General features: G+C 31.5%; 1 protein-coding gene across 2 annotated transcripts in view; it reads right to left on the bottom strand.

Moving 5' to 3' along the window:
• LOC122524686 overlaps nucleotides 1-15,533 on the bottom strand; it is a 60,477-nt gene that overhangs the window by 12,756 nt on the left and 32,188 nt on the right. For both annotated transcript variants that reach the window (XM_043647069.1, XM_043647068.1), the window contains exons 10-11: nucleotides 2,298-2,423; nucleotides 137-364 (exon numbers count right to left, since the gene is read on the bottom strand). In XM_043647069.1, the coding sequence (XP_043503004.1) occupies nucleotides 137-364; nucleotides 2,298-2,423 (354 nt within the window). The remainder of the gene's footprint in view (nucleotides 1-136; nucleotides 365-2,297; nucleotides 2,424-15,533) is intronic.

Genomic DNA, 15,533 nt, shown 5'->3' on the forward strand with positions numbered 1-15,533 from the left:
TTGAACACAACTTTTTACACGATCCTAATATCTTAAATAAACGTACGTATACCACCATAATAAACGCATATAACAACACTATAAACTCTACAAGTTTTACATAGAAAAAAACAAAAAAAATACAAAAATTACTTACTAACACATTCACCATGTTTCGGACCATCCCAAGTACCATCGGATTGGCACGTGAGCTCGTATTCCCCATGAAGCTGATAACCATGGGGACACTTGAGGAAACATTTGGTACCAGGATGATTTGTGATCTTTCGTCTACCTCGCCAGGATTTTGGTCCGGCCATTCGTGAACACATCAGGTAACCCCTTCCCGCAGGATTTAATGGTGGACAAACAACGTTGTCTATATCTGCGAAGAAAATCAATCAAACGATGTGCATCGTTAATAATTAATCGTGATACGTCTTCTCATTTTCGAAATATTATAATTAAATTAATGTAACGTAATGTTTTTTTTTTAAATATCTGAATCTTATTTTTTATCTTTTAACCTTTTGGACAAATTCGAAATCTATCCCGCCGCCGTGTCGTAGCAAATTTGTTCGTTGAAAAACGTTGTTGAAAAATATTGTTTTATATCTCTCATATTATTTGACGAGTTTTTGTTCAACATGAACACATCCGTTTTCCACTACTCAATTTCTCTATCTCTATCTCTATCTCTATCTCTATCTCTATCTCTTTATCTATCTATTCCCTTGTCTCGTTTTTCATCCCTTTATGAATAGAAATCGAATATATTCATCGACTACGATTCAACAATTCCAGTCATTTCAACATCAAATTCACATAGAATCGAGATATTCAATACGTTTATTACCTAATGATCTATAATATTGATTGCAAATTTTCCATTTTCCCCAATGGTCATCAAAGAGATAATTAAAAGATTTTTCAAAACGCATATTGTATATTATTAACGAGTTCTAAACTTTCAAACGAAATTCTATTGATAATTTATTACAGTGATTATAAATTTTACAAAAAGAAATGAACGACACCGTGTTACGAATAAAATTGTCAGTCAAAATAATGTCACCAAAAAATACAAAATAATTCATAATTCTTACGTATTATATTATTCATAAAACACACAAAATCCAAAAAACAATCCTAATCAATCAAACAAAATAAATCAAAACAAAATAATAATATCTCTCTTTTCTTTCTTGTTTTTTGTCAAATTTACAATTTCATTAAATTTAACCGAAAAAAAGGAATAGTCTCCGTGATTAGGCTCATAAACTTTATCAACCCATCCACGTAAATGCGTTATTACAATAAACGAATAAAATACGACGAATTTACGGAAAATTATATTATTCATTATAAATAATTATTATCATAACAATTGTTTAATTTATCGATATTCACCTTAACCTCTTTTGTAAACACATCAAATATTATTAATTATTAATTATTCATAAATATTTATTGTTAAACTTAACAACATCTGAGAGTAAAGCATTTATTAAGTATACCATATAAACCATAAACCTTCAACCAATGATAATGAATCCGTGTTAGAGAAAGATAGAGATACGTCTAAACAGAAATTAAGAGAGAGGGAGAGAGAGAGAGAGAGAGAAAAATATATCTACGTACATAAATACATGCATGTGCATATGCGTACGTAGAGGAGCCTAACACGCATCGATTAAACGTTGCAATACAAAATTTATCACTGCCCCGGGATATTGTTCAGCTAGATTATACGGCTCGATCATGGAACCACGCCGGTATTCATCGTAAAAGCACGAGGTCGTTTATCAAACCAAGCTTGTAAGAAAATTTATTCGCGATACGTTATTATACGATGTACGTACTCAACCTAAAGAGAATGAGAGAGAGGGAGAGAATGAACGAGAAGAGAGTAGTAGGGAAAGGATATGGGGGTGTGGGGGAGGGGTTTGAAGGGGGTTGAGAAAGGGTGAGGTAGGAGTTAAAATGTTTTCTCTCACAACGTAGCTAGGCTTTCCATCTCACCTTTCCCTTTTCACCCCTCCCCCCACCTTCCCAACACCACCACCCACCCTAACCCCCCCCATTCCTACATCGCGCTGTACATTATGGTATTTTCAGAGCCGGAGTGATGCATGGGTTTCCACGCCCTCCTCTCACCCCTTCCAATCTAACCACCCAACCCTTCCCGTGTCAAACGAAAAGTGGAAATCATATTCGGGGTTGGAGAAAATTATTGTACGGCTTGAGTGAACGAAAAAGCGAATGAGTTTGAGAGAGAGAAGTTAAGAGAAGAGAAAGATGGATAGATGAAAACTTACCCAAGCAAGTTTTTCCATCGGAGGAGAGAGTTTTTTCGTCACCGTCGCAAGCACAGAAGAAACTGCCGTCTGTGTTTTCGCATACTTCCTTGCAACCACCATTGTCGATCGAACACTCGTCGATATCTGAACAAAGTTACGTGGTTAGGTTAGATATTTATTAAAGAGGGGGATGAAAAAATATTTAACGTACATGTGTTAGATTATTAAATATATAATTTTTGTTATATTAACAAATAATATATATTATTATTATTATTATTATTATTTATTAATAGAAAGTATTGATGAAGCTATGATAAATTAAAATGAGAGTTATTTATTATAATTATTGTATTATATTATTTTTTTTTTGTTATAAAATATGTAATATGTATAATAATAATAATAATATTTAATATTAAGTATTAAATATGCGCAACGCATATAATATTAGATATTTATCATAGATTATTATGAGATTATTTTTGTATTCATTTGAATCTTACAATTGGATCAAATTTTAATGACAAAATTCGAAGGTTTCTTTTCAACGAAACAGTTTTCACCAGCTTAATGAGTATTTCTATTTTGAAACGTACTTACTCATCTTGTATAGAGAATATATTCGTTAATGAAATTAATTAAATACTTTTAATTACGTATTTCCACAGCGAAATATAGTACGTGATCCTTTAGGAAAAAAGAAAGAAAAATAAAATACAAAAAATATACGACCTATTTTTCTGTTATCATCACTATATCTGCTATATCGTATAAAAGTATATATTTGTATTCAATGTACGTGATACATAAATTACCTTTCGTAAAGGAAATAAATCAAAAATTTATGGTATGATGAATACTGTCATTAAATATCGTTTGTAACTCGACAAAGTTTGAATATCGTACTAAAAGTTTTCTACGTTCAACCATATTTCATATTTCTTCATTGGAACAACCAATGAGTAATGTACGAATTTGTTTGTAATTTACATGTAAAGTAATAAAACACCGTTTTTATCAAGCAAACAAATAAAAGTTTATAATAATATTTTGTTTTACTACAAACATGTCGTGCATAAAATTCTAACAGACAGCATTACGAAGTATTTCATTTACTATAACACTTCTGTAAGTATTTAATATCAATATTTTATATATATATTACAAATTATACAAACTTACAAAATGGGGAACCCGATATACGAGATCGCATGAAAAATAATTTCACTTGTTCCGATAATATTAATCGAATTTACCACAACTACTTCCACGCGTTTAAAACATAACGTCCCCGCATCATAGATTAATATTTAAACAAACAAAAAAAATAAGCAGAAAATATTAATACGAACAAGTTAAAAAAACTCGTTAAATTTGTCTATTCGTATACGAAAAAAATTTGATTCCCCGATGCTTGGTACAGATGAAAAAAAAAAAAAAGGAAAAAAAAACAAAGAATGACAGAAAAAGAGTGGGCGAGTTAGCGAACGAGTGAATATGAGTGAGAATGAATGAATGAACGAATGAATGAATAAATGAGTGAAAAGAAAGTGAAATGATAAGAGGAATTCTTTGAAAAGGGGCACGTAACGATAGCCCCCTACCGGTTGATCATCTCGCATTCTTTTTAACCACCACCGACACCGTCTCGTCGTTTCAATTGTCCACCCGATGGCGTTAAATTGACCGAAATAGACGCACAAGGGTCGGCCAGATTGCGATTGCCTCGAGCACTTTCAATGATGTTCAGAGAGCACTCGACTTCCGTCGCTTTCACTATACTATACTAAACTATACTACTACTACTACTAGGACGAGTATCATCTGTACGTATGACGCGTGTATAAACGGCCCATATATACACGTGCCTGCAAAACGCTCAATAATAATAATAATAATAATAATAATACGTATCCTACATACGTATGTGTATGTGCATTCATACTGACATGAGAAAAATAGAAGAAGAAAAAAAGAGGACAACACAAATTTCTACATAATACACCATGCCCCCCCCTCTATCCACCCACACCCACCCATGTATTATATATTTCCACATGGCATTCTATAATACAGGGATCGTATGTATAAAGAGAGAACAAATTATTCCTTACTTATATACATACATTATATATATGTGTATATATATATGTGTGTAATACATAAGTGTGTATGTGCATGGATTTTCAATTTATTTTCGAGTATACTCCGAGCGATATTTCTGCACAAAAATAATAATCATGACGACGACGACGACGTAGATGATGATTATGATGATGATGATAATAATAATGATGATGATGCGATACACGGATGTTTATATTTTTATTACTTTTTTTTTAATCGATATATACAACGTTATATTTTATACGAATGATATTGATCGTGTAATTATTGATTTTTGTTTTCCAATGACGTATTTTCTTTTTTCCGAATGCTATTTCATTCGTTCTTTTTTGATAATAAAATATATACGTGTGGTAGAGAAGAAAAAAAAGGAATAAAATATATATTATATAAAGGGTGGGGCAAAAAACAACAAATTGAATTACGAAATTATCAATTAAGTAATGTGTTTGAGATACCACCTATAATCCCTATGGTATACAACTTCTGCCTCACCCCATATATATATACAATAAATACATTTATGCATGCGTAAAGGTTTTCAAATTATTTTCGTGTCCACTTCGTCTGATATTTCTGTACAAAATAATAATAATAATAATAATAATTACGATCACGTATTTATATTATAAATTTACAAAAAGAAAAAAAAAACAAAAAATAATCATTCTTATTATGCGAACGTAATTGTTCGTGTAATCGATGATTTTATTTTCACAACGATAAAATCACGTTTTTCGATGATGCTTCGTCGCACGTGTATTTGATATTCAATTATGATAATATTATATTATTTATCATTTTTCATTATTTATATGAGAGATTATAGAAATCGAAGTACGCATATTGATTTAAAATCGAGTAATATCATTTTCCCGTTGCAAAATAATATGTGACGGAATATAACCAACACCCCCACCCACACCCCCTCCCTCCCTCCTCCCCATTACGGGGAGGGGGGGAGGATGAACGTACGAGATCGATCAAAGATAATTCAGGAGATTATAATTATTTATTATTAACAAAATGCTGCTACTGTGCAGACCAATTAACTTGATATATATTTCTAATCCTTTTAGTAAATTTATCTCACATAGGGCGTAAACGGTAGATCCAATAATAATTAAATACATTCCGTTGAAAGTGGTGTGCAATAACTGCGTTGATTCTAACTCGATATTGGAATAAAATGCATTGCCTCGAGCGAGATTGCTTTCAGTGTACTTGTTAGGGCATTAGTTAATCGGATAGTTCGGAGATTCGCGAACCTAGTATATTATACTATCTATCTATATATTTATATATATTTTAGTTTTTATTTTAAGTAAAATGCTACGCAAATTTCCTAGAACATCGTTAACCAAATGAGAAAATCGAACGAAATTGTTAAGCAGAAAGATAATTTTTTTTTTACTATTATAATTATATTTGTATATCCGAGTTTCGAGTGACGACTAAAAAAAAAGGATGCAATTAGTGTAAATTATTCGTAAGAATTGCACACATTTTTGAATTCACCATTCTTGTGTGCGACAATTAATATATTAATAAAATTTAAAAATAAAAAAAAAATAAAAATATACTTGAAAAATAATTCCAAGTTATCAGAGTTCTCAATTATTATTAAACTAAAGTATATATCATCGTCGTATGCGTGGGTTTAAAAAACAGATCGATATGTTTGTCTCGAATCTATTTTTATCGTTAAGAAAAAAAAATCTTTAAACTTATATCTATCTTATATAAACGAACCGAAGGGGGTGGAAAAAAAAAATCAACAAGCATCCTACTTTATTTCCATATTTCTCCATACGCGTATAATAAAAATGTATCTCTGTGTACATAAGCGCGTGTGTGCAAATGATAAGAAAAAAAATATTTGTTCATTATATATATATATACAAAGTTGTATAAGTGTTTACGATGCAATCATATCGTTAATGAACCCGCATGTCGTGATACAATAAGAGACGATAAATGTGAAACAAATTTGAACGAGTAAAAAAAAAGGAGAGCGAGGGTGAGTGTCGAGGGTGAGGGTGTGAGTTAGGATGAGAGAAAGGTAAAGAAATAAAAAAAAAAAAAAAAAGAAAAAGTACAGAACGATGGTAGGTGGTGGCTCTGTCATGTTTTTTTTTTTTCTACTATTTTTTTCTTCTCCTTCTTTTTTTTCCAAATAATAATAAAATGTCCCACCGCGAAAAACGTTGAACGCATCGTCGTCTAATTAGCCGAAGTAATTGTTGCATAATTAGAGCGGAAGAGAAAAGCTGTTGGTTGTTTCGTGTTGTCTTGTCGCAAGAACCCAGGTAGGTAGGTAGGTAGGTAGAAAGGTAGGTAGGGTAATTATTCTTCGTTCGTAGAACAAACTGGCCCCGGTGGCTTAAACGCCCCGGATTCTTATTAGTTTAACGAGTTTCTCGGGAACGTTTAAATTTTCGCCGAGAGCTTTTACCCTTCTTACCATCCTTGTCCTTGCCCTTGTCGTCGGTCGTAGTTGTCGTTCAATGTAGAAATAGCACATGACACTACTATGCCGTACACTTCGAGTCGCTTAGAGTACGAAGAAGAAAAAAGAAGAGAAAAAAAGTACAACTACTCCGTTGGGTGCGTTAAAGAAGATTATACAATACAACCAAGTAGTATCCCATGCGAAAAGGGACAATGGCTTTTAACGTTTTTCCTACCTTTTAACTTTTCAAATTTTTAATACACTCATTTTTCTCATCCCCCCCTTTTTTCATTTTCTATCTTTTTCTTCTTTCCTTTTCTCTTCCGTTGCTCTTCATCCTTTTTTTCTCATCTATCTCTACTTTTTTATTTTTTATTTTTTTCGGAAGCATCTAAAAAAAACGTTGTTCGATAAATAATAACCTTCCACTCCTCTCCATTGTTTTATAATAAATGTAATGTCTTATTTTTCTTCAATTTATATTTTTCTTTTATATCTAAACGCGAGATTTACATTTTTTTTCCGTATTACCTATCTTCTCTCTTTATTTCCATAGATAGTTCTTTTTCTTTTTTATTTTAATTTGTAATTATTTAATATACACAAACAACAAACGTTATGTCCTCGGTAAAGACATTTCTAATGTGCTTTTTCTTTTCTTTTCTTTTCTTTTCTTTTTTCATTTTAATTTTAATCTAATTCTAGATTTTATTCCTTAAGTAGCCAACTCTTTCTCTATTTTACTTTCCTTTATTCTTTATTCTACAATTATTTAATATACGGTACGTTGTCGTAGGATAACGAAGTTTCCTTATTTCTCTCTCTCTCTCTCTCTTTTTCTCTCTCTTAATCCAACTCAAGATTGTTCCTATTGTAATCATTTTATTTCTTAAGTTAGTTACGCGAGCACATCAAGTTTTCTTCTTTAAATAAATTGAAAATTTAACGACAAGTTCTACAGTCCTGAGTTGAATCTTTTATTTTTCTTTTTTTTATACAACGATGCAACAGATTCTTTTTTTATTATTTACCTCTCTCTCTCTCTCTCTCTATTTCTCTTCCTCTCTGCTGCTTTTATTTGACTCTGTTATATTTTTTTCCTTTATTTTACACCATTGTATCTCCAGCGAATCGAGCATCACTCAGTTGTTGATTCTCGAGAGACTCAGGGGGGGCAGGGGAGGCGGGAAAGAGGAGAAGTTAAAAAGAAAACAAGGATTCCACCATTAAAAAAATTCGTCCTCTCGCGAGTCCCTAAAAATACACAAGCTAGGACCTTTTATCCGGCGCGAACGAATATTTTTTTTATTCCTTCTCCCTCTTTCCTTCCCTTCCTTTGTTTTGCGAGTTGAAAAATAATACGACATAAAAAAAAAAAAGAAAAAAGAAATAAAAATTAAAGATAAATGTCGACAATAATTTTCCTTATATTGCAATTAGTTTCTCTCTCTCTCTCTCTCTCCCGTGTTTAATATTTCATAATAAAAAGGGCAACGAAAAAAATTATTTTAAAAATTACGTTCCACGTAAAAAAAAAAACAAGGTCGCGCGAATTTCACGATTATTCGTAAATTAGTAAAAAAAATAAAAAGATATGAAAAAGAAGGTTAGAAAAATTATTTAAATGAAAATAATAACGACGATCGAAAAATGAATCAAAGTAGTCATTCATTTTAAAACTTATACGAGTTTACCGACTGCAAGATGTGACAAGGAGACGTCAAGTGAGGATTCGAAATGGTAGAAACACGCGATCTTGAACACGTTAATACGAGAAATGCAGATAAAGAGAGAGAGAGAGAGAGAGGAAGAGAGAGAGAGAGAAAATCATCATCAACACGAATGAGGTTCTTTCATCTGCCGTAAAAGCTTCGTACATGTTGTCAGGAATGACGTTAACCGTCTAGACGGTAAATATTAAAGACGAGAATATATTTCTCTCACCCCCGCTAACCCCTCCCCCTCACCACCCTTTTTGGTGGTATTTGCGGATTAGAAAAGCATTTTCTGGTATGTCGCCTGCCTGTTCATCTCTTTCCTCTCATTTAATCGCCACGTCCTTGTATAACAACGCAACCGTGCATACAATTTCGAAGAATATAAATGTTACGAATAGTTGGAATATTTATTCATGTAAAATTTTCTCTAACAATTTGATTATAATCAATTAATTATACTTTTACGAGCAAGAAAAGAAAAAAAAAAAAAAAGAAAAAACATTTTCATCCAATCGCAAAATAATTATTATTCGTTAATATTTATCTTTAAAATAAAAAGGAAAGAAACAACAAAAGCATAAAGGTAAAAAATAGAAATTAGAAAATACCTAAAATCATCCAAACAATTCGAATCGAACGATCTATTCGCAGTCCTTTTCTTATCGACCGTATAATTAAAAAATAAAAATAAATAAATAATTTAAACAAAGATAAAGATGATGAAAGAACAATATTATGTCAAACTTATATATCTTTCTTATGAAATAATTGTAAAAATATTTCTAAATAATCATAAAATCAAATTTCTAAATAATCAAGAAATCAAATGTCGATAAGAAACAAAAAGTATAACAAATAAAAAAAAATGCGTGTGTAGGGGAGTGTAATAAAAATGCTATAGTAAAAATGCGAGAAAAGTGGTTGAGTAGAAGAAGAAGAAGAAAAAGAATAAGAGAAGAAAGATTTATATTCTTCTAAGAGAGTTCGGCTGCCGAAACGTACGGTGACGGCTTTCATCAAAGTGTCGGCTTGTCTTCTTCGTGGGCTAAGCTTCTAGAAAAGCCCACTGGGAAGTTAATATCCCTCGGAGCTTCTTACACATCTAATTAATCAAGAGCCCAGAGACGTCTGGTAACGTGCTACCATGTACTATGTGTTAGAACCTATGTGTTGGAGTGAATGTGTTAGCCAGAAAGAGAGTGAGAGAGATAGAATGTAAGAGAGTGAGTGAATGTGTTTGAGAGAGAGAGAGAGAGAGAGGGAGAGAAGGTTACAAGGGCCATCCTTTGCACAGAAGAGCAGAGAACTTCTATCGATCCCTGTCGGAAGGTTTAAAGCTTTCCAGTCAAGTGAAGTAACGAGGATTTTGAATTGGAAGGGCACATCTCTAGCATCCACTACTATCGTCTATCTTACTCTTTCGTTTCTTCATTCGCGTCAATTTCATCGAACAAGAAGAACAGAAATAACAGAAGTGGTCAAGATTGATCGATTAATTGATTGATTGATTGATTGATAGATTGTGTGTGTGTGTGATCTTTGTTAGCTTTGTTAATTATAATCTAATTATTTTTAAATGTGGAAATGTAATTTACATCATTTAGATACTTTGTCTAATGATCATCTTGTTATGTTTTTTTGTATTTTAATTGATAAGATGTCGTTGAATGTTATTTATCTTTCGTACATGTTTCTTTTTCATGTTGTATTGCATTATATTTTTGTTTTGTTTTATTTTCTCTTTTTCGCTTTTTCAATTTTTAATTATTCTGATAGACTGTGCAACATTGTGAGAAAGGAACGTAAAGAAACTAATAAAAATATTTATCGAAAAAATAAAAGTAAGAATATCCCTGTTAAATTAATTCGATCTTTATTTACATTAATATTAATGATAAATGATGTGTAAAATTAATTAATCGGTATTTTAATATCTGATTTGTTATAAATAATTAAATATTACATTGCATTTTGGATGCCTTTTGTTTAACACTTCTTATAATATTAAACGTGAATATTTAATTATAAATACTTGAAAATTTATTTAAATTGACATAAATTATTAAAACAACTACAGTTACACAATAATATAATATTTTAAATAAACTCGACACCACGCGATCGAGAAATATTTTCAAATCGAAAATACTTCGACTATCGAGAACAAAATTTCGTTTCACTTCGTTTACTAACGTACCAAATAAGAAAGTAAGCATGTACTTCTTTCTCATTTTGCATACTTATCCCTCGATGAAAAAAGTTTCACGTAAAAAGGATAAAGATTAAAAAAAAAAAAAAACAAAAAAGAAAATGCGAGTAAAGTAAGTAAAAAAAAAGAAAAAAAGAAAAATATATAAAAATGAAGAAGAAAATTCGTTTCGGGATTAAAAAGCACGACGAGATACTCGAAAAAAAGCTCGAGATTTCTCTAGCTAAAGAACCCGTCGTGGATAGAATAAAAAAAAAAGAAAAAGAAAAAGAAAAAGAAAAAGAAAGGAAGCAGAAGAAGTAGGGAAAAATTCGTGGGACGTTTTTTACGAAACCAAGCGTTTCTTTGTCAGCCAAAAATCGGGTTAGTCCTGAAAGAACCTCTTTTGAGGACGTTCTCTCTCTCTCTCTCTTTCATTTTCTTTCTTTTTCATTTCCTTTCTTTCTTTCTCTCTTATCGCGTAAAATTTCTTTAGGATAACCACCATATACCCCCCATCCCCACCCCACCTTTTCTTTTTCATCTCTTTCTTTCCTTTTCTACTTCATCCTTCTTCTTCTTCTTCTTCTATTTTTTTTTGTTTCCTTTTTCCCGTACTTTTCTTCTGGAGCAACAAATAAACAGAGAGAGAGAGAGAGAATAATGAAGGAGAAAAACGCATGGCAGCAGCAACAAATGAGTAGTACAAGTACCCCACTACGATCGTTATGCATTATCGCAACCTAAACTACGAGAAAATAGACAAAACAACATTGGCAAAGGTTTTTTCCAAAGTCAAAGAGATTTCTCATTCGTTATTATAAGAACGTCAATAGTCCTTTTTACATCATTAGGAGTATAAACTATAATACCTCGGAGATATACCTATTTTATTAATACTTTTTCTTAGTCTTGTAATTTATTTGTTTTATCTAATAGAGATAATGAACGATAACGTTACGAATAGGGGGAACGATATAAGGAAAAGAACGAATAATAAAACAAATTATGTTTATTTAACTTGACGAATAAATACGACAGAAAATATCTATGCAAAATAGGATACACCGTTATAGGATTTTGTTGAAAATGTTTCTCTCTTCTTACTTCGTTGGATTAATACTATCTTCTATCTTCTTTTCTTTTTTTTTTTTGGTAAACATAAAACGTAGTCGCTTTGTATTCCTAAAAGATACTTCCTTGTTATACGTATGTATTTATCAAAGACTAAGATTCGAAGTGGAACGATCGATTCACTCGAAAAACTTCCAAGCTTTTTACTTTTCCTTCTATTCTCCCTCTTTCTCTTTCTCTTTCTCTTCATCGATATTGCTTACTACGGTGAAATACGAAAACGCATGACTGATAATCCCATTTCCTGCTCCATAAATCTGTCCTTTGTTAGTCCGAAACGTGCTTACATATTCGTTATTTTATATGTGTAACTTTCTACACACACATACATACACACAATTCTATTTATTTAAGATAAACTTATATTCTTCTCATTTCTAAGTAAATTAAATTTTATAAATGCAAATATCGTACATTTTTACACCGAGGGTTAAACTTGCGATAAGAATTTTGAGATCCCCTTTTTCATTTTCACCCCTAACTGGATATTAATTTAAAATTATAATATTAAAACACACCCCTCTTACTTTTGCGATAAATCATTTTGATGATGATAACAAAATTCCTACCAACGATGTTTCGAATATTCAATCTCTAATAGAATTTTGTAACAAAATTTCTTATACAACGTGTACGAAAAATGAACGAATCGAAATTTTTCCCATACGTTGGACGTGTATCCCATCGTGAAAAGTAAATAAAAGTAATTAAGAGATAAAGTAAACTATGAAATTTGTACTCGTATACGAGATCGTTTATCAAAAACTCCGGGAAAAATAAACGTTAGAATTCACGACAAATGAATTTTCGAACGCGCGAAGTTCGATATACGTTTTACAAACTTCCTTGAGGAAGTTTCACTTATCGCGTACACTTGGAGAAAAGAAAATCAATTTGACGTGGAACGATACTCGTTTCAAGACTTATATTGAAACTACATACTATCGCATCTACACACACACACACACATATAAATGTATATATATATATATATATATACGTAAGGGAGACTTCTAATGTAAGTTTGCTTCTGTTTTTGACAGGCACGTTCCGTTTCGATAATTCAACGCGTCAAAACTGTATACCAACCACAGAGAAATCTTCGAATTTCTAAATAAATATATTATTAATAAATTCTTAGATATTATTATTATTTATTTCATTTCAATTTTAAACGTATTTTCATTTCAAAAATATCCATAACAGTTCTCACGCATACTACATAGACACGTTATATTCAATTGAACATATAAAATTCTATAAAAATTTATGATAAATTTCTAATTGTAAATTTGTCCAATAATATTATATCAAAAAAATTTATATTTATATGAATAAAACGTATCGTTAATAAGATAAATATACATACGTGTAATATATTTAATAAGAATAAAGTGTATGTACTTCCTTTTATGAGATTAGTATAAAAAATTCGTAAAATTTCGTATATAAATTATAAAAAATCGTATATAAATCATTTTGTAAACATTTTGTCTCTATTTATAGGATCACATGTTCGAATTATCGACAATAAGAATATTTTCAAAAAAAAGATCAAACTGTTTGTATACTTTTAACAAAGATACGTTAGTCGATTGATGTTTCCTATATTATTACAGTATATTACAGTTAGTTTTAGAAATATTTTCATAAAGAAAGAATGGAGTTACAATATATATTGTGTATGCATTGAAAAAGTGAATTCTTACAATCTGTTGTGAGTTAAAAATCGATAAACGAACGAATTTATTTGACGAACGATCTGTGTTTGTATACTTGTTTACGTGTACGTACATATATACATATATATATGTGTGTGTTGCATCTGTGTATATTTGTCTAGGTCCTTAATCCAGAGTGATACGACAAAAACGCATTTACAGCAGAGAGTTGCTTCGTATTTCGTGTGTGGGGGTGGGGGAGGGGGAAAGGAAATCGTACTTTTAAGTGCGGGTCGTTGAAAAATCGACGAATCATGTAATATATAGATTGGTATATACAGAGAGAGAAAAAGAGAAAGAAAAAACACACAGAAACCATGTGAGCTTATGTATTCTAAGTACACGTTTAAATATCTTTAAATATCTTTCCAAAAGAAAAAAAAATTCGAAAACGAGAAAAAAAATATGAACAAAGTTAACCGATAATATTTCAATAAATGTTAATTTTTCCAATAAATCACGAAATATAAAATAAAATAAACGGAAAATTAGTTGTTCTCAAACAAACAAACAAAATCCCATTACGTTATTAAACTCGTGTCGCAAAAAAAAGAAAAAGGAAAAAATAATATACAAAAATATTTGTTTACAAACGACGAATAATAAAATCCCATAAATCGATGATCGTAAATCTTCGTCCGGCATTTAAGTTAACACGTCCATTTGTATTCCTTCATCTGTCGTAAAAATAAAAAAAAAAAAGAGATCATACCTTCTTTTTTATTATTTCAAGAACACACCAGGTGTGTTGTGCAATACTATGGGGAATCTCTCGATACAGTTAAGAAGGTTGGTGGCTCCTCGCGGAATATGGGAAAGAAGTAAGACGGGAGGAGGAGGGAAAAAAAAACAAAAAAAGAAAAAGAAAAAAGAAAGATACTTTACTTTTCCTCCCTTTTTATTTCCTACCCCCTCCCCCTCCCCCTCGGCCCCGTCTTTTTATCCTTTTCTATCCTGAAAAAACTATAGACCGGTAATATAGATATCGGTCCCCGAGGGGGCCACCTACTAAGATTCCAGACCGAAGTTCTATTCCAAGGAAAAAAGAAAAATAAGATGAAGAAAGGGAGGGGGTAAGGGGAGGGGGAGGGGTGGGGGAAGAAAGATAAAAGTAAGAAAGGAAAAAACGAAGAAACGATACGGACAAGGATGGAATATGTTGTACGCGTATAAGATCTTCGCACCCTTCCGACAAAAAAAAAAATAAAATACCACTCGAATAACATAGTGGGGGGTTGAGAAGGATGGAGGAGGGTGTGAGGAACCATTTTTCAAAGAGTGTGTTCGAGTTCTTGTACTCTCTCTTCGTTCGACACCACGTGTCGGCGCAATGCAATAAAAGTAAAAAAGTAAAAAAGAGAGAAAAAAAATAGAAAAAGAAAAATAAAGGGAGAGAGAGTGAGAAAAGAGAAAAGAGAATCTTCCCTTAAATTTATACAGCAAATATAAGCGGAGTCACGCTCCGACAATTTTTCGCGAACTAGCGGGAATTTTTTCAAAGCGCGTTGCCGAGCTTAAACTCTCCCTGGCGGCTTTTCATACTTCGAATGGCCGCCATTTTCTCTTTTTTTTCTTTTTTACTCCTCCTCCCTCCTACCTCCCCACCCCCACCGAAGTAAATTCCTTCTCTCAGGAATTTTTTGATGACTCCTTTATACGCCTTGTTAAACGAAACTGAGAAAATAATTGACGATGGAGTGTTTGTTTTTTCTTTTTTTCTTTTTTGAGGGGGTAGGGATAATTTCTGTTCCCCTAAATTTTATTCTAATCTAATTTAGCTATCGTCAATTTGTATTTAGAAAAAAAAAAAAACAATCACACAAATCATTTTGCAATTCCAACCTAGAAGAAGTTATTAATCTCTTGTTTTCATGCTTTTCTTTTTTATAAATTATAATTGTCATAATATGT

The sequence above is a fragment of the Polistes fuscatus genome, unplaced genomic scaffold, assembly GCF_010416935.1.
Source record: "Polistes fuscatus isolate 324 unplaced genomic scaffold, CU_Pfus_HIC Scaffold8, whole genome shotgun sequence".
NCBI classification, from domain to species: domain Eukaryota; kingdom Metazoa; phylum Arthropoda; class Insecta; order Hymenoptera; family Vespidae; genus Polistes; species Polistes fuscatus.